Below are 25110 nucleotides of genomic sequence, written 5' to 3'. Positions count from 1 at the left end.
AAGGTATACTAAATTAGAACACTCACCGTATATCGTCGAGACAGCTCTTCTGGTAATCTGCGTACACCTCAAAGGTTCTAACGCCAGTGTACTCAGCCTTTCCGCCTGCATAGACACCCTCCTGTTTGTCCACCAGCAACCACTGATGTCCCACGAACTCAAAGGTTTCGTTGTAGCGACGACCCTCACCGCCATCCAATTCCAGGGTAGCAGCGGAGCCATACCGATTGACCTTCACCACGTGCCACTGGCCATCGTTGACCACTATGGCGTTCAGCCAGAGATCCTTTTCCTCGGTACGAAGCGAGTTCAGATTGTAGCGGAAGTGCAGATGACCATCCTTGATCTCCAGGATTCCATACTCCCGATTGTGCTGATCGCTAACACGGAACAGTTCTCCGTACTCCTCCCTCGTGCGGAACCTCAGCTGCACCTGAGTGCTGAACCGATCGGGTTCGAAGCTCAGAGCGTACTTCACATAACTCTGGGCCTTGAAGGTGGTGGGTATGGTGGGAATATTGCAGGCAGGACCAGTCCAACCCGGCCGGCAATGGCAGCGAGCTTCGGACAAGGATCCCACACAATTGCCATGCTCCCAGCAACGGGCTGTGGTCTCCGTTTGGGCGCAAACCTCCTCGGTTTGCGGACAGCCCGCCACACTGTTCCTCGACAGTCCCGGATGAGCCAGATCGTAGAGCTTGGAGTTATGCACCAGATTTCTAATGCAGCCATCGAAACCCTTGGCCGTGGGCATGTAGTGCCAGTTGTAGAGGCTCTGGTCGAACTGTTCCCGGTACAAGCCGCCCACTTGCAGGGGAGCATTCACATTGAGATACTCATTGAACGGCGGGATTTGACCCCTCGCCTGGCAGGTCATGTCATCGAACTCCGGCGGAGTGCCGTCCTCCATTTCGGCTATTTCCGCCGACTTGCAGAAGTCCACCACCATGCGAATGCTCTCGGTGTCCCAAAACAGATCGATCCTGTGCCACTCGCCGTCATCCAGAGTCTTTTTGGTCTTCACCCTCAGTTCCAAAGTGCCCGAACCGAAGTCGATGAGGAGTCTGGGATAGCCTCGCTCCAGTTCCAGGGCAATGAAGTCGGATATCAGCGTCTCATCCCGTTCGGGCGGAACAATCGGTCCATTGTAGATGATCAGGCCATCGGGCTTTCGAGTGATAAACTCCAGGCTCAAATGCGACTCGTCGCACATCTCCAGCGGAGGATACCAGGCCCAGCCGTTTCCACGGAAGCTGCGAGTGGTCTGCTGACACCTGGGACCGGCATAGCCCACGGGACACGAGCAATGCGGTCCGAATCTGGTGTCCACACATCGGCCTCCATTGTGGCAGGGAGTCGTGCGGCAGGATTCGGGCTTGGTGAAGTTGCGAGCTCCGCAAGTACAGTCGGCAATGGTGTCCACTCGCACGCCGACCAGGGCAGTCTTGTTGGCATTCACCATATAGGGCAGGGGACTGATTTCCAGCGCATTCGTGCAGCTACCCTCACACATCTGATTCTCATACAGGCACTCGTCGATGCCCACCATCGTGATATTGATGCCCACGTCCTTTTCGATCTCCTCGCGGTGCATGAGGACAATGCCATTTAGCCTAACCGGCTTGTAGTACGGCGATCCGTGGGCCGAGAATCTAACATCGGTTAGAGCCGGATGCTTCCTCTTCAGCTGCACACTAAATATATCCACATTCTCCCGTTCGGTATTCAGTAAATCCGCCAGCTTGTCCCGGAAACGATCCATCTTGGAGCGACTCATGCTCTGGGTTCTGTAGTTCCACACGCGAATAAAGTCCTCATCCGAAATACCAGACAGGCGAACGGATCCCGAGTTGATGACGGCTTCATGGGGAATTTCCCTGACCGTAACCGTGACATTGGCTGGTATGTCGGTTTGCGTGTGCTTGCGGTCGTAGACCTTGAACCTGAGATGATAGCGTCCTTCGCGGGTTCCTGCCCTCATGGTGACCATGCCGGAGTCCTCGTCCAACTTGAAGCGCGGATGCTCCATGGCCTCCCAGTAGAACTTCTTGTCGGGCAGATCCCAGTCGTCCAGGTCGTAGACATAGACCCGACCGATCGGAGTGTCTGGCGATTGTCCTTGGTAGTTGTATACGAAGATCTCCTTGGAGCCGGGCTGCATTTTGTTGTCATTCACATCGCCAATTATGACAGTCAGAGTACTGGTTCCCGTCATTGCTGGTGAGCCATGGTCCTTGATCACGATGGGGATCATGTACTCCTTTTGCTGTTCACGATCGAAGGATCGTAGAGAGGAAATCACGGCCATGCCATCACCATTGGCACCCTCTGTAAAATGGAAAATACAAAATAATGAAAAGAAATCTAAATAAATCCCTAGAAATTCATTAATTTAATCCTTAACTATTTTATCCACTACTCAAGAGATTCCCAAGCAAGGCCGACATCTGCCTACAGGTGAATAAACTACCAATTCTCGGGAATGTAACTGCCAAGAGACCAGCCCAAATCCAGTTGCTGTTCAGGACTTCAAAGGCATTTGCCGTAAGCTCTGACAACTAACCAACCCAAAAAGTAAGCTCTTTTATTAGCCAGCACGTTTTCCACCTGATTGCAGATGCAACTTGTGCAATGGCCCATTTGTTGTAATTACGCCTTTGAGCCAACAAGTGTTAAGTCTGGAAGTCCGGAGGAATGGAAACTATTGGACCGGAGGGGAGAAGCCCCAGGAGCCCGGGCGAGAACGCACATTTGAAATGTATTTTTAAAGACACTCCATGGTGTGTTTTTAGGCAAATTGTATGCAAATAGGAGTCTGGCAAAGCCTCCTGTTCGCCCACGAACCCCACGAACGTTTGCATAAAGTCACAGAATCGTAGTTGTGCGGACTCCCGAAAGCCCCGAACTTGCAGCTTTTCCCATTTCCCAGCTGGGGCATCAAAATTGGATTGCCACCCACACAAATTGTGACTGCTTGGGCACTTTTTCCCCATCTTTTTTTTTTCTTGGCTTTTCCAAGGGAGCTGCGATGCATACATATGGAGTTTGGATTTTGCGGGCACACTCTACATGGCCGGGGGTAATTTAATTGAAAACTTGTGCATTTGCCATTTCATTTCTCGCCCAGGTGGGTGAGTCTTCTGCGCTGCCTTGCTTATACTATTTAAATTTTCATGTGCGATGCGGTTTACGGTTTCCGTTGCATGGCCAAAGATTCCTGGCTATTCATTTCGGGCATCCTCTACGAGGTAATTGCATTTTTATGCCATTGTTAGCGCTCTGTGACACTGGCCACAACCCTTTTCCGGTCCCCTCGATACTCGGGAAGAAAATTTCAATACAGGCACACACAAAAAGGGCAAATAGTGTTACGCTGGTGCATTGTTTAAGCTTTGACCCAAATATTTGGCAAACTTTTTCATTGCATCCGGCAAAGTTTCGGTCAGCTCGCAACTATTTTCAGATCCCCATAACCTCTTCGGGTTGAGTATGTGCAGCAATTCACAAGTAATTGGCTGGTGTTTGGAAACCAGATTGCTAAATCGAGGGGTAGAAGATTCTTTGGCTGGGGGGAAAATGATTTTGTTTGTATTCTTAGTTAGATAAAAATATTTATAGGTCATTAAACATGGCAGAATTGCTTCGGAAACTATAAAAATGAAACAAGAGGCCTGCGATATTATTCTAGAAATTGCTGCGATTTGAAAATAATAATAGTTCTTAAAAAAAATGTATGTTTTAAATATAATGTTCCTTTAAAAAATATGTACTCACTTTGATCCTGTTCGACCTTGAAGGAAGCACGGATTATATCGTCGGCACTGGGGTCCAATCGGAACTGGAATGGAGGGCCGTTGCTCTTGGAGCGATCGTCGTCATCGGTGGCCAGGATTTCGACCACCTTACGCGGCGGCACATGCTCAGGCAGCACTGGTCTGTAGTCCTTGAGGAACTTGGGAGCATTGTCGTTGATATCCTGAACGATAACCGTGAGTGTGGCCGTGGCTGTTTTCGGTGGAGAGCCATCGTCAATGGCCAGGATCTTGACCTGATGACGGGGCACAACTTCGCGATCCAGGGAGCGCTGAATGGTGACCGAACCATTCTGGTTGATGGCAAACTGGCGCTGGCGATCCGAAGAACGATCGATGGAATAGGAGACCTTGCTCTTGCCGCCCTGATCCGGATCGGTGGCCTTGAACTTCTCGAGCTCAGTGCCCACCTTGGTGTCCTCGAACACGGAGACCTCCACATTGGCCCGATCGAAGTGCGGCTTATTGTCGTTGATGTCCCTCAGCTTGACCACCACCCACGAGTAGGCCACATGGTATTTATCGTTGTCGTTGTCCTCGCCCTTGTCGTTCACCTGAATGCGGAAACGGAAGCCATTGCTCTGCAGCTGATCCTCGTAGTCCAGGGGCTGTACGATTTTCAGGGAGCCGGTTCCATCGTTATTCCGCACCATGGTGAATTTATCGGCCCCATAGCCACTGTTGTCGATAACTTTGTACTGGAACTTGTTCGTTTCGTCTTCGTCGTGCACGGTCACGGTTAAAATGGGCATTTCCGGCAGAGCCGTGCCATCCGTTTCGTCCACTTCCGTAAACCATTCGTCCTTCGTGAACTGCGGCGGCATGTCGTTGATATCCTTAACCCGTATAGAGGCCGTCCCCGTCCCCTTTAACCCCCCGCCATCCATCGCAACGACCTGTATCGAATAATCCGGGGTTCTCTCGCGATCCAGGCAACAGACGGCGGTCTTTATCACACCCGTGTCGGGTTCGATTTCAAAAATGGGCGACCCCGTCTCCTCCTCAATCACGTTCTTCTCGATGGAGTACACCAGCCGGGCGTTGGAGCCCTCGTTGGGGTCGTCGTAGTCCACGGCCGTCATGGTCATCACAACCATGCCGGCGGTTCCGTTCTCCGTCACGTTGCCAAAGTAAACGCCCTGCGGGAAAATGGGGGCGTTATCGTTGATGTCCTTCAGATTGACCTGGACATCCGCATAGCCCACGAGTCCCTCGCCACCCTCGTCCTGGGCGAATACAGTGAAGCGCCACTGGGGTCGTCCGTTCGGTTGATCGCGATCCAGCGGCTATAAAGGCATCAAAATAAAAGTATGGGTTTAAGTGTAAAACGCTGTTATGGGTTAATATGCACAGGGGGTATTGCGTAATTTTAGCTGTCATAAACGCAAAACCGATTAACATCGGGTGGAGGGAGCACATAACAATGTTGTGGGTTAAGGGTTGCACCATCTTTAACCCATGAAATTATCCCTTTATACAATGCTGGGGAAGCCACAAAAATAAAAAAAATTGAAACCTGTACCTGTCCCTGATGTTGATTGTGACTTTGATATGCATTCACAGCAGCCTGAGTGATGTGTGTTGCTCCCAGCTGGGCTCCCAAAACTCCGCCACCCCCCACCCAACATTCTCAACCCGCCTCGCACACGTATGCAAATAATAAAAATGCGCAAGGGAAAAAAAAAGAACGATTTTAATCAGTACTTTGTATCTGTTGGCTGCTGGCAACCCTTGGAAAATGCCCCAAACCCTTGTTAGCAAGTCGCAGCCCCACGACCCCTTAACCCTCCTCCGCCCTCCTTAACCCTCGGCGACATGTGACAGGCACAGCAGACCGACAACAAGAGGAGCTTTTCATGGCGCTGACATTGGATTTGCCGTAAAAAAATTTGTACGAGGCAACAACAACAAAGGAAGTGTGTATATAAATAATTTGGTTGATGGAATACACCAATAGATACTCTGGGAAAATATGGCGAAGCCCATAAAAGCCGGATTTCAGACATTAAGATCTATACCTGTCACACATTAATATTTAATATTTTATTGGTCATGGATAATTTTAATAAAATAGTTGTAACACTTTTACAAATTACAAATTTTCATTAAAATTATGAACTGAATTGATTATAAAGAAAATTCTACAAATTGTGATATTTGACTAAAAATCCCGCACTTTAATCGGAACAATCCTCAAATTTTTTACAAAGTTCGCCACCAACTTAAATTCCCCAGAAATACCCTTTGAATGAGGAATAAAAGAAAAATATGTACACATAACCCCTGCGTAGTCATCGCTTTAATTTGCATGACAAATTTGCCAACATTGTTATGACATATTCAATTTAAGGGATTAGTTGTGAGTGGGTCACATACCGTGCTTTCCAACCCCTCACCCCCTGGAAAAATGCGGTACAGCTGTTTGTTATCCCTTATCAAGTTCTCCTCCCGCCACTTTTCTAAAATTATATTCACGTAGAGAGAGATAGTCTATGGACTAAAATGGCCGAATTGTGCGGCAAAAATGTTATTCGTTTTATTTTTATTTCAGCTGGACGCATGGGAATTTCATTTAATTTGGCTTTGGCGTTTTTGGGACTACACTAGAGTTAAGTGAAATTTTCCAACTCGCGTGTGGCGAGGGATTTTCAATTGTGATTTTGCAATTAGTTTTAATTTACTTTTCGATTCAGGCTTTTAGTGGACACTTTAAAGAGCAGATCAAAATTGTTTGATTGTTTTAAATGTTCTGTCCGTTTTCCTTCCGAATGAAATATTTTCTTTTCAAATCAGCGAGACCTTGAGGGTCATCAGTCACTTTCTCTGCCTCAACGAATCCATTTAAGCATTTTATTTAACAGCCGCAATGAGAACCCCTACCTATGTCCATCAACGGCAACTTAAATGTTAAATAATGAGCACGTAAACAGATTCGCACGTTTGCATTTTGTGGGGATTGCGATTGATTCGAAGAGGGTTTAAAAGCACATTGATGAAGCTTAATCAGCGACAGCATATTTCGAAATTTCACCATTATTTTCAGCTCCCGACCAGCTGCGGCCTTGGCTGGCATGGATTTTTAAATGCCGCATTTTATTTATATTTATTTATTTATGTGTGCGAGCATTTTTGCGCACCGGCCATTGGCAATTTGTTAATGCTTAAATTACGAGCCAAGCATTGCGGTATTGTTCTCGCTGATGACTTACCTTTAAAACGAATATTTCGCCGGTGGTGCGGTTGATGTCGAATTTGCTATTGGCTGGATTATCCGGATCAATGCCTTGGCCCGTGAGGAAGTACACGATGTTCTGGGGACGATCCTTGTCGCCATCTGTGGCCGTAACCTGTTCATTCCGCGCGGCAAATAAATACAGATATTTATTATTAACGATCGAGAAAAGGCAGAAAAAATCACCATAAATAAAATAAACGAAAAAAAAGAATGAGTTAAGTAGTAAAGAAATAATACAAACATGCCGTGCAAAAACTACTTCAATAACAAAACTATTTCATGCATCGGTGAGATTAAATGTATTTTGTAAGAGCAGATAATATTTTTTCACTTTCCCTATAACACTTTGCAATTGCATTTATTTACTTTAATTACCATTTCGACTTTTTTAGTCGTTTTTGTATGGATTATGATTTGTTTGCCAAATGCTGTCAGGTATTAAGTTTGGCCAGTGAAAAAATATTTTTATTAGAAGTGAGCGAACACAAATGGTAAATAAAATATTATTTGCTTTCGGTTAGTAAAATGTAAATATAAACAAAGTTAAAGTGCTGACTGATTGATTTTAATTCCCTTTGCTGGCCTTAAGCGCCAACTTTGTACATTTTAATTAAATTAGTTGGGCACCAGTTGGCCACAAGTGAAACGTGGTGAAACCACAACAGAAAATCTGAGCGGGTCAAGCTTAATCGTGCAAATGTGTGGCATTAATACTTAAAGAGCGTATTGAATTTAATTAGCAGCTTTTGGTAGCAAACAGAAAATGGCTAATGGAAAATATGTACGATAAATAAAATGTGAATATTGCTGCACAATATTTACGCATGCAATTGAAGACCGCAGGGATTTTTTCAACAAAATCGATATCTCGTTAAAGTCACCCCACTAATTGTTAGGCTTGCTGAACCTCAGCGCAAAGTTATAGACTTTTAATAGTACACCGTACGTAATGCCCAGTGGAATTTTCTTTTCAATTTACACAATTACCGCTGAATGATTTTTAATAAATTCGAACATTACACCTTGCACACGGCGATTATTCATAATGTTTACGTATTGTTATGGCTGGTTTACACAAAGTTTACATGGGAAATGAGACTGAATGAGATTTTGTGTGGCTCGCTTGTTGGGTTAAATTAATTGTTACATGGTGGAGCTGCTTTGTTTGTTTGCCTTATGCTATATGCTTTATTTTGTATTCAGTATGATTTTATGTACAGGACTCTGATATGGTAAATAATATAGCGACCTGCATAATGGTAAAGGGCGTGTCGGTCATTCCCTCGTCGAGAGTCCGCTCATAGGATGTATGCGGGAATTGCGGCGGCAGATCGTTGACGTCGCGCACATTTATGACGATTGTTGTTTGATTTTCATTCAAACTGTCCGACGCAACCAATTTCAGTTCGTACTTTATGCAAACATTAAATAAAATATATGGCCAACGGAAAATTGTTGAGGTGGGGGAGAGAACAAAAAAGTAAAAACAACGAAATTAAACAATAAATTTTAAATGCACATAAATTACGAAAAGAACATAAAACTATTGATAAAAATTAAATGAAAGCTCGCTTGATAATTTACACACGATGAAGATGCATCCAGCGAATATCTTGTGAATGTTTTTCCACTCTTGACTTGACAGCTAATTTGCATTTTCCATATTTAACCGCACAGTTGTTGACTCATTAAAATGCAATAATTTAATCGACTTATTCAATTATGCATTACAAACTGCATAGTAATTTCAAAGTAAGTATGATAATCGACATATTTTCAAGTCATCTTTACTTTTTAAATATTTTTTTTATCGTTGCCTGCTTAATGATAAATCAATAATATTACCATACATTTTTCTGCCAACCGCAAATTAAATGCTTCATGTGTGTGTTCTCTGTAAATAAATTTCATATTTTTTTCATGCCCACATTTTACAACATTTGTCCACTCTAGAATGGACAGCATTTTTTAATTGTTCAATTACTTTTCGTCATTTTTTTTCACTAGCCTTAAATCAAACGAAAAAGCGGGGGATGTAACATCATGCAAATGGCTTCAAATATTTATGTTGCTTTCTCCTATACTTAAAAAAATGCATTGGTTTGGTTTTTTTCAATGTAAGTATATTCGAAACAAAACCACAAAAAATGGGGATTGTAAAGTCCATTAATATTGGAAAGCAGTAAATACCTTTAATATGTCAACAATTTATTGAGTGAATAAAGAAAAAAGTTAAAACTCCTTTCCCTTGATTGAAATAAATATTGGCCATGAAAAATAGATTCCAAATCGTACATTTCAGCGGAATGTAACCTTATATAAATAGTTCTAAAAACATTTCACTCTAACATTCTATGATTGTGTATATTGTGCAATAAAATGTGATACAGGCAGTTTTTGGAGCGGGGAAAAACTTTAAAACAAAAACTCAACACATGCAATAAAATCTAGCAGAATGAAAACTCTACTGGAAAAACAAAACAAAAGTTGTGAACTAAGTTTTTGATTTTGTTTCATTCATTGACCTGCAAGACGCGTTTGGGCAAATTTCGATCATCCTCTTCGGTAATCTGGGTTCGATAAGTGGGACGCTCAAAAACTGGGGGATTATCATTAACATCCTTGACATGGATAATCACGGTGGTGTAGTTCTCCTTCAAATTATCGGAAGCGGCCAAACGAAGTTCGTACTGAACGCACAGAGAGAGAAATTTATCTTATAAATGCATCGATGGTATCTTTATAAAAAAACTCGTTTTACCATAATATGAATGGAAATTAATACATTTTACAAATTTAATGGCCACCGCAGCTTCCACATAGGAATATCTATTTCATTATTAATTTATTTCTCTTGACCAGAGAAAATAAATTTGTATTTTTCTTCATGCCCATTGAAAGTTTACATTTTTAAAGAATTTACAAATTATTCATTTTCATATTTATTATCAAATTTTTATTGCAATTTTAATTGTTTGGCTTAATAAATGGAAATATTTGCATATTTCCTGGGCAAAGTTTCCCTCGCCGCATTTCAATAAAAGTCACGAAAATTAAATGACTGACTGACTCTGCACTTTGGCCAATTGTTCGAATTGCAATTCAATTAATGGTTGGCCATCCCTTTTCTTGCCTTTGGTATTTGACTTTTTGACCACAGTTCGTGTAACAAAACTTGTTTGAACTTTTAAATATTTAAGCAGCCTCGCGGTATGCGAAGCGTGTAAATTGAAATTCAAAGGAAGAGCGAGTTTCTTAATGAATTTTATAGTTGGCCAAGAAGAAGAGGGCCTTAATGCCTGGCTGGGCAGTGAAATGAATTTTTTCTGTGGTATTTCTCGGGATTCGGGCTCCAATCGACTCTTAAAGCTTTATATTTCTTGCCCTAAACCTTAGTAAACATTTTTCTAGTAGCTTTAAGAAAATTTCTATATATTTTTTGTTATGTTTTATTGTAATCGCTGTTGTCCCTTATGTATTCTTAGCTTTCCAATGACATAAACAAATCTCACAGTTGACTAAGCTCGCAACGCTTATGTCATAAATATATCTGCGCTGCGAAAGAACGTTTGTCGATTACAGAGGACTCCTCTACGGGTTTTCACTTTGCATTTTTCATTTTTTGTGTACGCGGTTCTTGTTATTTCCTTTTTTTGGGTTTTGGGTTTTCGGTTTTTTACTTACCCGGCGTCGAGTTTCGTAATCTAAAGCGCCAGCTACATAAATGGCACCCGTCATATTTTTAACCGCAAAAGCGCCGCCGATGTTGCCGCTTGTAATTTCATAGCGGATACGTGAGGCTGTGAGGGAAAGCCACAGAAAAAATTCAGGAAAAAGATGGAAAAAGGAGAAAAAGAAAAATGTGTGTGTAAGATAATAATTGCGGAATTTTTGGGCATATTTTTGGGCACAGAGGACACCCTCTACTTACATTCGTCGTGATCCTTGGCCGTTACAGTGAGTACTGTGTGCTGAATGTCCTCGTTCTCGTCCACTTCGGCCTCGTACAGCGATTTGTCGAAATAGGGCGGATTATCGTTTTTATCGGCGATGCCAATGCGTATGAACTTGGTGACTGTCGATGGGAAAAAAGGCAGAAAAACAACCATTTCGCTCGGTTAAATTTCTCGTTTTCAATTTGACACTCAAAGACTCAAAGACTGTTGGTACTTCGCAATTATCACGTACTAGACATAATAAGGAAAACTTTTTCTGCCAGACAGAGCAACAATTTGACGCCTCTTATTGAGGCGACAAACATTTTGTTTGCCTTTTATTTAAGACTTTTCCCCATTTTCCTCTCTTTTTATGTGTGGGAGTTTCAAACGCGCTTTGCATATTAAACAGCCCGGGATATTTTGGTTTTCCATTTGATTTTTATTTGCATGTGCGATGATGTAATTTATTTGATATTCATGGATTTTCCATTTGATCACAGACTTGAGAGCAAGCGGTAATACGATTGCAAATGAATTCGAGCGAAATTTTATTTTCAGCCCATTTAAACCTCTTGTGTCGAGTATTCAGTCGCATAATTAACTATTATTACCGTTGGTAATGTTAAACAACACCTATTGTGGTTGCCGAAATTGCTTCGAACTCACCGAAATGAATTTCAAATTGCCCCACAAAGTCCTCTCATTCTGCCTGAGTTGAGTCCAAGTACACAGATGATTTAATATGCCAGCAGGGCAAATATAACAAGGAAAACTCCGAGGGAAGTACAATGTTTGGGAGTGGAGAAAAGGAACGGACAAACAAAGCCACTGACAATGAGACATATCAGTGAGCAGAGATGTCAGGCAGCTAGTAAATTACATATATCATTTATAATTGCACCAATAACAACGGACGACAAAGCCAGTGCGTTTTAATTAAATAAATGCAAAGACCATCGGACCAAGCGAAAACCTGAGGACCGTACACAGATCTAAGCCAACAGATGCGACAAAACTTTTGCCGCTTAACAGCCCATTTAGAACTTGAGAAATGTACAGGGAAAAATGTATTGGCCATTATATAATTTTGATAATAAAATAGACTATTTTGATCTTTACATTTTTAAAGCAAAATAGCAAATAATAATCCAGTTTGATAATTAAGTATTATTATATCACTGTATATATATTTTATAAAATAAATTCCCATAAAACAATTAACCAATATTTTCTCGCTGTACGTTAGCAACGTTCTCGACACAAGTATTTCTGTTTATCAATTTACTTAGCAATCCCAAGAAGGACAACAGAGGACAACTTTCTCTTATGCCTGCGTTGTTTGTGTTTCGGTTTATAATTTAGCTGCCTTGACTGGGCATTATCTGTGTGCAAGAATTATGCACATTTGGTGCGGCAGGTTGACAACTCCCATTGCAACCGGGGCGCACATGGCGTATGTGTGATAAGTTCCTAAACCGATGCAGGGCCTCCCACCATGGCTCTTAAATTAGCAAATGTTTGGGACCGATTTTGAATTAAATTTATTGCAAAACATTGCTAATTGCCAACCCGACTGTGGCTAGGTTTCTATGTGACGACATTTTAATTAAAACTTGGCAAAATCCTGCTGCTAGACCGGCATTAAACGCAAATCATTTCCAGCATACTTATTAATATTAATGCTTCACTCAAAGGCCTTGCATTTGCCAGATGAATTTTTTTGTAAGTTCTGAGGGGAACATTTTCATTCGCCTAGCCCTGCTAATTACCCGTGATATATCATTAAAAATAATGACATCTCTTTGCAACGGAAATCAAATTAAGTAATTGCAAAATCCGAACTTAAGTCTTTTACTGCGATACGCATTGTTCTTAATTGGGGCATTTATTTATAATTAATAAGTGTCATTTTAATGTGGGGACCACTGTTATTCCTCACCTCGCAATTATGTTCAGTAGGTCGCTTTGATTCGTTGAACGGTATTTTATATGGTGACCTCCAATATATGAATGTATATATGGAAGCCAGAGTTTTTCATTAAATCCTCACAGAAATTTGTTCCTTGACTTTATTACGTCAAAATTCAATTTACCTGTATGCAGATGAGAGCGAGTGTACGCAGTGTATGCGATATATATTGAATGCTGATGTTTAACTTATAAAAATTTCATGTTGCCTCATACATATATTTTTGACGCAGATTTTTCCGCATGCCAGCCACTTCTTTGAGTTCTTCTGGCTCGGATAAATGAAATTTTATGAGTTTTTATTAAGCACATTACCGGGATGTGTGGAATTTAAAGCGCGATATAAGCGAAAATATAATTTATAGGGTGAAATAAAAGAAAGAAAACACCCGGAGCGGGGCCAACCAAGTCAAAAGTTAACCCAATTTGGAAAGCTTTTATCCCATCGCCTTTATCGGCTTACGAGGCGAAGCCCGGCCCTTGAAATACTTTATCTATTTATCTAACGCCAATTTTATTGCATTCTTCAACCCGACCGCACTCCCATAAACTAACTCGAAATCAAATAGAAGATATCTCATTGAGCTTTTGAGCTTTCTGACACACACATTTGCCCGCTGACATTCAGCGAATTTGATGGTGAATTGTGTGCTCTATGTTTGGACAGCTGCTGGGGAATCCTTTAAGTTTTGCAGAGGGTGCCTGTTCCTCTAGGATCTCGAGTTCTCGAGTCGGGCCGGGTAGGGTCTTTTGTGCGGCCATAAAAGCTGACATTGAAGCAATTTGGGTTAACTGCAGTCGAGTGGCGAAATCAAAGTCAACTTTATCACATATTTAACTCATGGAAAATGTGTCACATTCGCTTTCTGTTCTGCCAAATAAATAGTGTTCGATATATATGGTTCTTTTTCTTTTTCGTTTTTTTTGCCCCCGAAAAGCTGCCACGCTTAGCTGCACAAATGCCACATGCCACGCCCCCCTCCAATTCGAGTGTCATAAATTTATGCGCTATTTTCGCTTGTTCAGGCGTTCCGCCATCCAAACATATTTATATATGTATATGCACTACGTGATGTGGCACAATGTCAAAATCAAAGACGCCATATTTTTCCACAGCTTTCTTAACAGTTTTTTCTCCCATCCCATACCATTTTTCGCGTTTGCTATTCTGCGGTGCGGCAAAGTTTATCGACAAGTTTCGCACTTGAATGAATTTTAACGATATTAAATAGCAGAACGAAAATAAACAATAACAGGAGTCGGAAGAAATGCTATTATAATGGGACTTTTATCATCAGGCTTTAAGTTATCATACAGGGAAACAGTTTAGGTAATTTTTAAAAATATTTATAAAATAATAATAAACTATTTGTCTATTAATTGAGCCAAGCTGGATCTTTTTTTGAAGTTTTCAATATATAAGTATTGGGATATCCCCAATAACTATATTTTAAGGGGCCGCACTTCCTTTGCTTCCTTGAGGTAAAAGCTAATTGGCCAAGATGCAGTTTCCCTTAAGCCATTTCATTTTATGTCCGCCGTTGTTGCACTGGCAACACAATGTACGATATAAAAGGAAATCTCTGACCATCCGCTTGTGGGGATGGTTCGGTCATTAATGGCGCTTAATGTGGCCAGGCCATAAAGACAAGCCAACTGCATGTCCAAAGCTAATGCCGCCAAGGGGAAACTGTGGCATCTAAATTGTTGCAAAAATATTTTATTGCAATTCTTAAGCCCCAGCTCGTAAAAACTTGTTCAAATGCATTTTGTCGCTTGGCCGCTGCTGATTTTTTTATGATTGTGGTCTGGCTGCATGTCAGTTTTCCTGTCTGTCTCGCTGACTGGCAGCTGTTCCCTGCTGTTCGTCCTTCGTCCTTGGATTTAAAAAAATATATGTATCATCTATACATACATATACCACAAGCGAGGCCTGCAACAATGTTTCTGCGGTTCACTCGGATATTTTGTACGCCTGTCTGTGTCATGTGTATATGATTGTCCTGTTTGTGGCTATTGAGGTTTTTCCTTTACCCATCACTGAATTTTGTGTGTTCACACTTTTCCCAATTATCGACTAATTTATGCTCCCGAAAAGATATCAACGGACGCTTTTTAATTAGCTTAAATGCCAGGCACAGCCACGAAAAGCCATTAAAATCAATTGACAGGGGACTCCATCTACCCCCGAAAGTCGACAAAAAATTGTTGTCACGTACTAACAGCAAATTTATGAACCCAAAATTTGGCAGGACATTAATTGATAAAGAAAAAAATATGTATATATAGGACCCAGGTGGATGATAAATCGTCACGAAAAAATCCCCTTCAAATTTTCTTAAAGAAATCGAAACACGCAAGTGAATACAGAATGGCAAGAACCGACCTTAATATCGTTTTGGGGCTCCCAACGATGCTGGCGACAAAGAGCAAACGAGTTTTCCTGGGGGCTTGTTGCGGTTTTTGTGGCCAGCAGCAAAGAAAGTGAGAATAAGAAACATTTCTCCCCCTTGCTGATGACAGTTGGCCCGAAAGGAGGGGACTAGAGTCCCAGAATCATGTTGCAGCCCCCGAAACAGTTGTCATTGCCGTTGTTCCTGCTGCATACGATTGTACAATTACCAAATGGCCATAATTCTGCTCTGACCAAAAACTAGTGACCCTGTTCTTGCACTTGACTTGTTTATGCTGGTCTCGGTCTCGTTCGAATTTATGCGGACAACAGTAGCAGCTTTTGCATAATGAATGGCCACAAAAGGGGTTAGCCAGTGGGGGTACCGAATCACAACCCCCACACAATTGCCAGTTGTCGCCACTCGAGCGGGATTCGTTCTCAGTTTCGACATCGCAAATTGACTGCCAGAAAACTTCGCTGGCTGTCAATGGAGTTTAAGGAAAATCAAGGGGATGCTGACTACACTTAGCGAAAAGTAAAGGTCGGGAAAAGGTTTATTCTGAAATTTATTTACTTTTCTTTAAACCTAATACGGATGCTAATAAGAATACGAATCGGGAAGAAAAATGGATTACCCAATACCTCGGAAATTGTGAACAAGTTTGATCATAACTTTGCCAATCGAATTTAAAAATTATATTCTCATTGGTTTTAAGTTTAAATAAAATCAAATAAAAACACCTCTTAACGAGGTAAAAAACTAGTGACGATCGCACCTTCAACATACAAAAGTTCTGATATCAACATTTGTGACGAAAAATTATTACACTCGTCATTAAATAGACTTTCTAATATTTTCTCATTCGGCCCGCCCTAGCAGACTATTCCAGCCTTTTTCCCTTCACAGGCATTTTCTATTGCAGCGTTAATTATTACATTTACACAAATTGCATATAGAAGGCGTTTATAGCATTTAAAAATACCTTTCAAACAAGATGCAGCACAAGTCTGTAGCTTTAGTAGTATAGAAGTTACGGTTTTCCGAATTTTAGCTATTTATAGCTGTTTTCCCGCTAAACTAGCGAGTTTTTCCAAAAGTGGTAGAACAAAAGTTTTTTATATCGATGTGATGAACGTCATATTAAATTTTCAAAACTTAAGAAACATGTTTTGGACAAACTGACAAACAGAATTAAATTTTCATTTTGGGAAGAAGAAGAAAATCTTATTTTGGCTATAACTTTTGAACGGAGCGTCGGATTTTGACAAATGACCCCTCATTCGACGGGTATTTTAAAAAGGAATACAACTGCAACATTGCGAGGGGGCATTTATCCCCACCGGCCCCAACAGCTCCAAATTTCGAAATTTTCACTTTTTCACTTTCACCGCTCTCTCTCCCAAGCCAATTGATTTTCTTAAAGTCTTGGTATGCAATCCTTTAAGTTTTTGCAATACCTTTCGATTGGTGTATTACTCATTACGATCGGACTATCACAGTAGATTTTCAATTTTGCGGCTATATAATAGTAGTCGCCTTCGCACACTCTCCTGGTGCGCTTCGTCACTACATGGACGGCCGTCCATAGTGATTATTTAGTTCTACATCAAGGAATTTCATGAAATTTTTGGAGAGTTGATATAAAAGTTGAGCTTACCTGGCCAAATAAGTAAATTTAGTTTTAGCTCTTTTTTATGGAAGCTGCTCCTAGAGATTTTTAATAAAAATCTAGTACTAGTTTCTAGCTTTAACAAAATTTTCTTTAGTGTAAAGGAAAAGCAGCTCCAAAGTGTCGCCAAACTACGTCAAGTGGACAAAGTGCTATATCACCGGAAACTTGCCAGGACACCTGCTGCCTTCAGCCTTCTGCCTTTTGGGCCAGGAGACGACTAATCATGCTGAAAGGACAGCGGCGGAAAGTTGCGGCCCTCGTGTCATAGTTTAAATTATGTGCGCAACTTTGGTAAAACTTTTAATAGCATCCACAGCTTGCCAATCGAACGGTGTAAACATGTCGGGCATTTTGGCCCGTTCTCTCTATCACAGCATATGCTCATTGATTGGCTACACTATCCTACCACTACCACTAGTTGGCCCAAATGCGTGCCTCGCATTCAGAAGTCTCTTTCCGAGGTAAATGAGTTTTCCACCGCATCGCAGTGAAGCATTAAATTGTATCTCTCAAGCGAAACTTTCAGCGCAACTGTCCAAGAATATTCCAGAGTTTTCATCAAGTATTCCAGCCAAAAGCGACAGGTGGACAAGGACTGGCGAAATAACCCCGTTTAAGTTCTCAGCCAAGTTAAGTTCTTTAAAGCTGGCCAAGGACCAGACAATGAACTCGATTCGAGTGGGGGTAAATGGAGAAAAGTGGCCAGCAAATTAGAATCCTATTAATAAAAATTACTGGCCTGGCGCTTTTGAAGGGCGACTGTTACTGCTCTTCAGCTTTTCTCTCGAGACTGAATGGCGAATGTCTGTCGGTAATGACAGACACCAATAACATCAGTGGCTTCAGCCGACATTGTATTAGATACACAAATGGAGATAATTATCCTGCTCGAATGGCCATTAGGCCCTGAGTGGCTGGCCGGGGAGAACTTTCAGCGTTTGATAAACTCAAATTAATTACATTGATTTATGCCATTCCAGGGAAGCGAGACCGAAGTCACGCGTGACTTATCGACACTTGTCTCTGGAGTGACACGGCCAACGCCTTAGCATCGACCATTTTCCCTGACGTCCTCGGAAAGGCGGTAGGAAGGACGAAGTACGCATCAATCAATTTTTTGCAGCAATTTATCAAACTATTCCGCTGCGATACAATTTAAATTGTTGCCTAGTTTTGCGGCGGCACGTCCGCAAATTGCTTATTTTACTTTAGATGTTTTTACTGTATTTATGTGGCCAGAGTGTGCCGCGCGCTTTTACTGAATGCATACACACGAAAAAATTACTAGTATTAATTTTAAAATGTCTTACTGAAATAAGGTAACAAAAAATATATTAATTAATAATAAAGTTATCTTTTTCATATTACGCATTATTTTTCAGTAATAAATTTATAAAAAATATATTACTACTTACATGTTTGCATTATCATACATTTTTCAGGAAAACGCTATATATTTTCAGATTAAAAATAATTATTTTAAAATTCTATTCACCACTAATTTTTTTTCAATACTTTAACGCTATTTATTTCGAGTGCACGCTTATATTTGCTTTACTTTTTCTGCGAAATCGCATCAACAATGTCGTGCGCATGTTTTGTCAATAATATTTTCCATTTGATTGATGTTCTTGCCATAAAAACCATTGAAATGTGCTTCAAATGGAGATGAAATATGGCAGGGGAGAAGCCATCGATGGGGAAACATGGAGGGACACATTGGAATACGTACATGCAGGATATCCTGTGTAGGATGCAGGATGTGTTCGGAGTGTTCATAAAAACGTCTCCAGACTTTGGTCCTGTCTGTGTGGCACTGTTACTTTCAACTAGCAGCTGGTGCTGGTGGGTGAACAATGTTTTGGCTTTTATGGTCGCAAATTCATTGTTGGTGCGACGAAGGCTTTCGCCTCTATCTACATCATCCAACTATAAATATTGTTTATGCCCCTTGTGGTCGGTGTCATATTACACAATGTTTGTTGCGTCTACTATTTCTGGTTTATGTTGGGTCGCCACCTAAACATAAAATTGTAATAAAGAGTTGGGTTTACGTGGGGATATACAAATTTGACCCCCAACGAATTTTAACTAAAATTTATCTTTAAAGAAATTCTGGTTACAACTTAAAAGCATTCTTTGACACCCAGCAAGCTTACTCAATAAAATTAAAAAATTTCAAAAAAACACCTTCTTCTATTATTCGTATCCAACAGAATCCACATTTTCACATTCATATCCCGGTGCAAATATGCAATCAGTTTAAATAGAAGAATATTCATTTCGTATGAATATGGCAAACAATTCCAATGGCAAACGAAAATTCTTTTGCAACGGAAGCATATCTAGCTTATCTGGGGCACACGGATTTATAGATATAGTATTTTTGTATTCCTATCCCTATTCCCTTTTCTATTTCGTTTCAAATATGTGCAATGAAATTATTTGTGTAACTGAAACAATGGGCCATCGAGTTCAAATGTTAGTTAGTTGGCTTCGAAATATTTGTTTTTCATATTTGATCTCGCTGGCTGTTTTGGGGTTTATGTAGATATTTCATTGGCACTTTTTGGTCGCGGAAATGGAAATATAAGATATGTATGCGGAACCATGTTTAGATTTCCCGTTGACCATTTGGTTTTTTGTAAAAAATTAAAGTGTCAGCAATGGACGTTGCACCACCTGGCGTATGCGCAATGTTTTCAGTACTTGGTCCTTATTGTGTGTGTTTCGTTTTCCTTTTATTTAGAACACAAATCTATTTGCTCTTTGTGTGCGAGTGTGGCTAACAACAGTCATGCATATTTTTAGGAATTCTGTTTTTCTTCCAACCATCGGAGGGTTTGTTTCCATTGTGTTTTATTGACCCCAGCAACACATGCAAGTTTCCGGCTTTCCTTCACTTCCCTTGGCGTTCGTTGTTTTCTTTATAAGCAGCTTAAAGTTGAAGGGGATTGCACATAAAGTTAACTGCACCGAACTTTGGCGTCAAAGTAATTAAAGTTTCAGCTCGATGCGGTTAAGCGAAGTACCAACCTTACCTGAGTGCGGTTTTTATAGAGAATAGGATGGGCGATTTGTTTACCTGCAATGAAACGTAGGAAGAGGAACTTGGTTTAGTACAAAATCGAAGTAGATTGGAAAGCGGTGTTATCGCTTAAATAACTAGAACTCTTAAAAGGAAGTCAAGACTCCCCAATTATTTTCTAATTGCATATCTGCTTACATTTCCCCAGGCTTGTTTTGAGAGTCACTCAAAGGAAGTTTGTATTTACCTAATTACTGACATAAACCAATTAAAGTATCTGTTTACTTCATATAATCTGATGATTTTACCGATTCGAGTTTCAAGGCAAATGCTTAAATTTAGTCTTTGTTGGCTCTTAAGCTTCAGTGTATTGTTGGGCTCTAGTGTTTATAAAATGATATTTAAATGAAAAACATTTTTTAATTATATTTTGTTGTTTACATTTACCATTTATTTAGCTTTGTTTGACATCAGGAAGTCTGCACTTGACATTGGACACTCTTTGTGATGTTAAATTATAGGCTTTTGTGTTGCAAATTAAATTTTTCCGCACCACGGCAATGTATTTATTAATGGACACACTTGTTTTATTCATCGGGTACCGGTTTTTGTCCCAATTCCATTTCAACTCGTCATGTTAAATAAATCAAGAGCCAAGCAAGAGCCCTTAGTTGCATAATCTGAATTTGACGTTGGCAACAATCACAACAAAGGTGACAAAAGTGACAATGAAAAGCAGAAAACCAGGAAATCCCGCTGCAAGGATAAGTAAGGTTGGCAAAAAAGTGCTTTGTAATCAGATTAAATGTGGGGGAGAGGGGCAGCTCCGGCTTTGTTAGAATGATTCTTGATTCACCTTACCCACCTTTCAGCTGCCTTTTTTACTATGCCATGTCTGTTTGTTATGTGAACCAATTAGTGCAGACTTCGGGATTGCGTTTTACTTAACGTCTATATTTTCCAGAAATTGGGTGATTAAATTTAAGGTGCGCCAAAGGATAATTTCCCGCTCTCAACAGTATTTCATTAACTTTTATTTGTTTTAATTATCTCTTTGAAAATAAATAGAAAACAACGCTCGTTCTCATTTACCCGGAATGGCCAGAAAGAGATAGGGAGTGTGCGGGGCGAAAGAGACAGACGACTGTACTGTGTCGCTAAGCCAGCTTCATCCTAAGCAACACCAAAAATGGCACAAAAAAAGAGCCAGCGAAATAGCATAAAATATTGTAAAACAGCGCTCTCTGTTGCATTTTAATTACATTTGCATAAGATGCAGCTTATCTGCCCCTTGCCATGCTTCGCTGCAGTTTTCAGTTGCGCAAGTCAGCTGCTCTAAAAACCTTACGATACATATATAAGGTCTGTTTTTTTTTGCATATTTAAGATTCTAAAAACTTAAAGAGGCAAACAAGTTATTGGAGATATTCTACAGACAATTTATGAAAGGAAAAGGGTATATTAATGGGAAAACTTTACAAAGGTGTGGTTTGTCATGGAAAACAGTCTTGGAAAAATGACTGGAAATACAATAAAGCATTTAAATGGGATGTCAACAACCAATTTATTCCAGTCAATTTAAAGATTTAAACATTTTAACATTTTTTAAATTTGCAAAAGGGTTTGAATAATCAATTATTACATTTTTACATATTTTCAGACTAATTTTTCCCTTTTTTTTGTTATTGATTAATTTAATAAATAATTTTTACCACTAGAAATTTTAATTTAAGTGAGAATAACATATTTTCTGCGACCCCTCATCTTACTTAATTACTTCACAAAAATGTCAAAAGTGCTGGACGCATTTCCTGGCCCTTCAAAAGTGACCAATCCCGACACTCTTACAACAACGAGTGCCATTCTCTCATGCCGCCATCATCATCATCAGCAGCCGCGTTGTCATTTGGTGACAGTTTGTTCAAACAATTTGCACAAAAAACTCTGAGCATTTAACAAATACCCAGAGAACGAACAAAAAAAATGTCAAAATAGTTGCTACACTGTTGGAATGTGGCCAACAAAAAATTGTGAAAAAACAACTGGAAACAAAAAATTATATAAATAAAAGCGAGTCAACAATCTCGCAACACGTTGCAAGTGGCAATGCACATTTTTATCAACATTTTGTGCGCGTGCTGAACATGAATGTGGGCGTGGCACGTCCCACTGATTAATTGCACTTTGCTTTAAGAATTCCAGTTGAAAGGGGCGAAAATAATAATGGTTAGCTCGGTGCGTCGTAAATTTTACAAAGATTTTCAGGCCAATAAAAAATGCTTTTCTTCCACTTTAAGGAAATCCTTGGCAACGGATAAATCTCCGGAGATTTCGCCAGAGAACTTTTGCCTTTCGCAGAGTGTAGGTTAGCAGGTTAAAGCCTGAATCAAACCCGGGGCCCATCCTTCTTTTATTCCTTTTATGCCTGGGCTCCAATCTTTGGCAGGCGCTATTTACCTTACGTGTTCACATTTAGTTCATTTGTTTGTGCAGCTTCCACTCAATATGTTCGAGGAGCCGTTTCTGTTGTGGCTTATTTCATTATCCCAGTCCAGTCCAAACAGGTCATGTATTTTTTCCCCACCGCCGCCCAGTTGTGCTGATAGTGCACAAGGACGAAATGCAGAGAAAAGAATCGTACGGAAGGAAGGTGGATATTGTGGCCAGAACGAGTAGTTCGGGCCAAGTCAGCTCGACTTGATTTGGCTCTGGGTGCGTGTTTGCTGAAGCTGACCTCAATGTCCTGCCTTCGTCTGACTGTTCGACTGTTCGTGTAGCAATCAGTGAACGCCTAGAAAATTTACTGCTCAATGTGCTGGTAAAATCACAGTCGGTTCAATAAAATATACACGTGAATGTGCCTGCCAGGTCCTTTCAAGCCCAATCCTTTCCTTTCCTTGTCCTTGGCAAAAGCTTTTTGCTAATTTGCCGCCAGTTGGTCAGGTTTTTAAATCAGCTGGCCAACTACTGATAATAATTCTCCACTCTGCCCCTGCCCCACACCAAATTGGCTCAAGTAAAACAAGCCCAATTTTCGTACGCAGCAAACTCAATTAGCTCTCCAGCTATTTTGATTATAAACTTTTATGAATTATGCGACTCAATTGTGGGCCACACACACACAGCCTCAAAAAAAAGACAGTGGAAATAGAAATAACACTTGGGGAGCAGGACAAAGGCCGCAAGGAGGTCAAAAGCTAAACGAGAGTCGAGGACGTGTCCGTGGGTGTGCGATAAAACGAAGATGATGCTGCTACCAACAATTGCACTCTTGGCATTGTGACAGCCAGGAAGCCAAGGACAATAAGCAGTCGGACCATTATAGTGGTAATAATAGAGAAAAGTAAGCAATGCTGCTTGGCAAATGGAGCTTGTGTTTGCGCTTAGACAAAAGGAAAACGAATTAAAGTCAGGGAAGTCCCATCCAAGTTAATCAATAATAAGTCGAAAAAGGGAAAGAAAATTTAAAGATTTAGTGTAGATTTAAGGATAATCAATTCTAAAAATAATAGTAAATAATCTTATGTTGGATAACATATTTAAATACCAAATCAAGCCCGCTGAACTGCAAACTCACACGAAGATGCGTTACACAGGCTTCAAAGACACGTGCTTGGGCTTATCTGGGAAAACTTTTGGCCCAGCTTTTTTATTGTCTTGCCTCACAACGAAAGTTTCCTGGCTTCCCTTGTTCTCTTCTTTCCTGTGGTCGCAGCAGGACCTTCTTCAGGACATTTATACTTGTTATGAGGCCAGTGCTAAGGGGACTCCAATCCAAGTGGCAACACTTGAGCTCAATTGTCTGAACGTTGACAATACGAGCTACAAACAGGCGAAGGGGGGGGGTGAAAAAACAGGGATAACAACAGCGAACATTTTTGCTTAGCTTTTGCGAAACACTTTAAGGACTTCTTCCTTCACCTGCACTCTCAATTAAATCATCAGCTCGAAGTCAAACTTTTTGCCAGGGAGAAATCAACCTCTTCGGGAGTCAAAGGCCTCGGAAGAGAGCAGACTTTGGTATGGAGATAAAGGTTGAGGCCATAAAATTGTGCAGCTACACAAGTTTTTCAGTTTCTGTAATTTTATGGCATTTGTAGCCAAAGTTTTGTTTTTCCTTTTCCTTGCAATTGGAATTTTGGTTGCTTGTATCAGCGTTTATGACTTTTCTATTTGTTTTGTTAGTGATTTTATTGGTTTGTTATTTTGCTTTCGCTTTAGTGTTATATTTATATTTTTGCATGTGCGATAGAAGTTTTATTATTTTTCCAAAAAAAGTGAAAACAATCTGGCTACACTTAAATTGAAGTTATCGAATGTTTGCAGAAGCCGTATCTAGTTGAATTTTAAACCATTTATTTAGTTTTTAATTGCAGTTGTCAGAGCCTCGGAAATAAATTACTTTTCACCAAGCGAAACTGTTGAAAAGTCAACTTTTGCACGTTTTAATTAGTTTGCATATACGCAACGATTCTTAGTCAACAGTCGTCCTCGACACACGCGGCGTATGCGCAATTCACAATTGCATAATGACTTAATTAAAGTTTTTCCCACCAACACCGACGACGCCGCCGCACTCAGATAATTAATGCAAAATCTTTAACACGCATTAACAATTCCAAGTTTGTCGGCGCATAATAATCAACTCAAGTTGTGGAAAAACTTTGCCGTTTATTATCATCATCGCCAGGTAAAAGCATATTGCACACACAGATTGCAATGCATCTTAATGAGCGTTGAGCGGGAAAGTTGGCCAAAAAAAGCAGATTGAAATGAAAGAATATCTGGAGGTAGTCCAGGCGAGGGAGTACAAGCCCTGAAGTCCACTCAACCAGAAAGATTCCCTCTGAACTTCTGTGTTCGTTTCTCGGCTCTCAGTTCTCAGGTCACTTCTAAGCGGCTTTAAGTTGGCGTGAAAATTGTTGAGGCAAGTTTCGAGAAGTTTTCTTTTCTCCGTTTTCGGACCAGTTTCTTTGATCAATTAGAGGAAGCGAGAGGGTCGGTCTGTGTGGGAAAATGTATAGGTTGAAGGTGCGCCTGATTTTTTGGTTGCCGGCAAGT

The 25110-nt window shown here is 40.6% G+C and overlaps 1 protein-coding gene across 9 annotated transcripts in view; it reads right to left on the bottom strand.

The window, feature by feature from the left end:
* Positions 1–25110, bottom strand: part of CadN (neural cadherin) — a 115710-nt gene that overhangs the window by 8431 nt on the left and 82169 nt on the right. For 5 of the 9 annotated variants that reach the window (XM_070211759.1, XM_070211760.1, XM_070211762.1 and 2 more), the window contains exons 12-17: positions 10979–11122; positions 10732–10847; positions 9573–9737; positions 7022–7159; positions 3775–5098; positions 27–2328 (exon numbers count right to left, since the gene is read on the bottom strand). In XM_070211759.1, coding sequence (XP_070067860.1) covers positions 27–2328; positions 3775–5098; positions 7022–7159; positions 9573–9737; positions 10732–10847; positions 10979–11122 — 4189 coding nt within the window. Of the gene's footprint in view, positions 1–26; positions 2329–3774; positions 5099–7021; positions 7160–8296; positions 8459–9572; positions 9738–10731; positions 10848–10978; positions 11123–25110 lie in introns of all 9 variants that reach the window. The other 4 variants (XM_070211764.1, XM_070211766.1, XM_070211763.1 and 1 more) reach the window with 1 other exon arrangement.

This window comes from Drosophila takahashii, chromosome 2L (assembly GCF_030179915.1).
Source record: "Drosophila takahashii strain IR98-3 E-12201 chromosome 2L, DtakHiC1v2, whole genome shotgun sequence".
In the NCBI taxonomy this organism is placed as follows: domain Eukaryota; kingdom Metazoa; phylum Arthropoda; class Insecta; order Diptera; family Drosophilidae; genus Drosophila; species Drosophila takahashii.
This window is presented reverse-complemented; position numbering and strand designations above follow the sequence as displayed.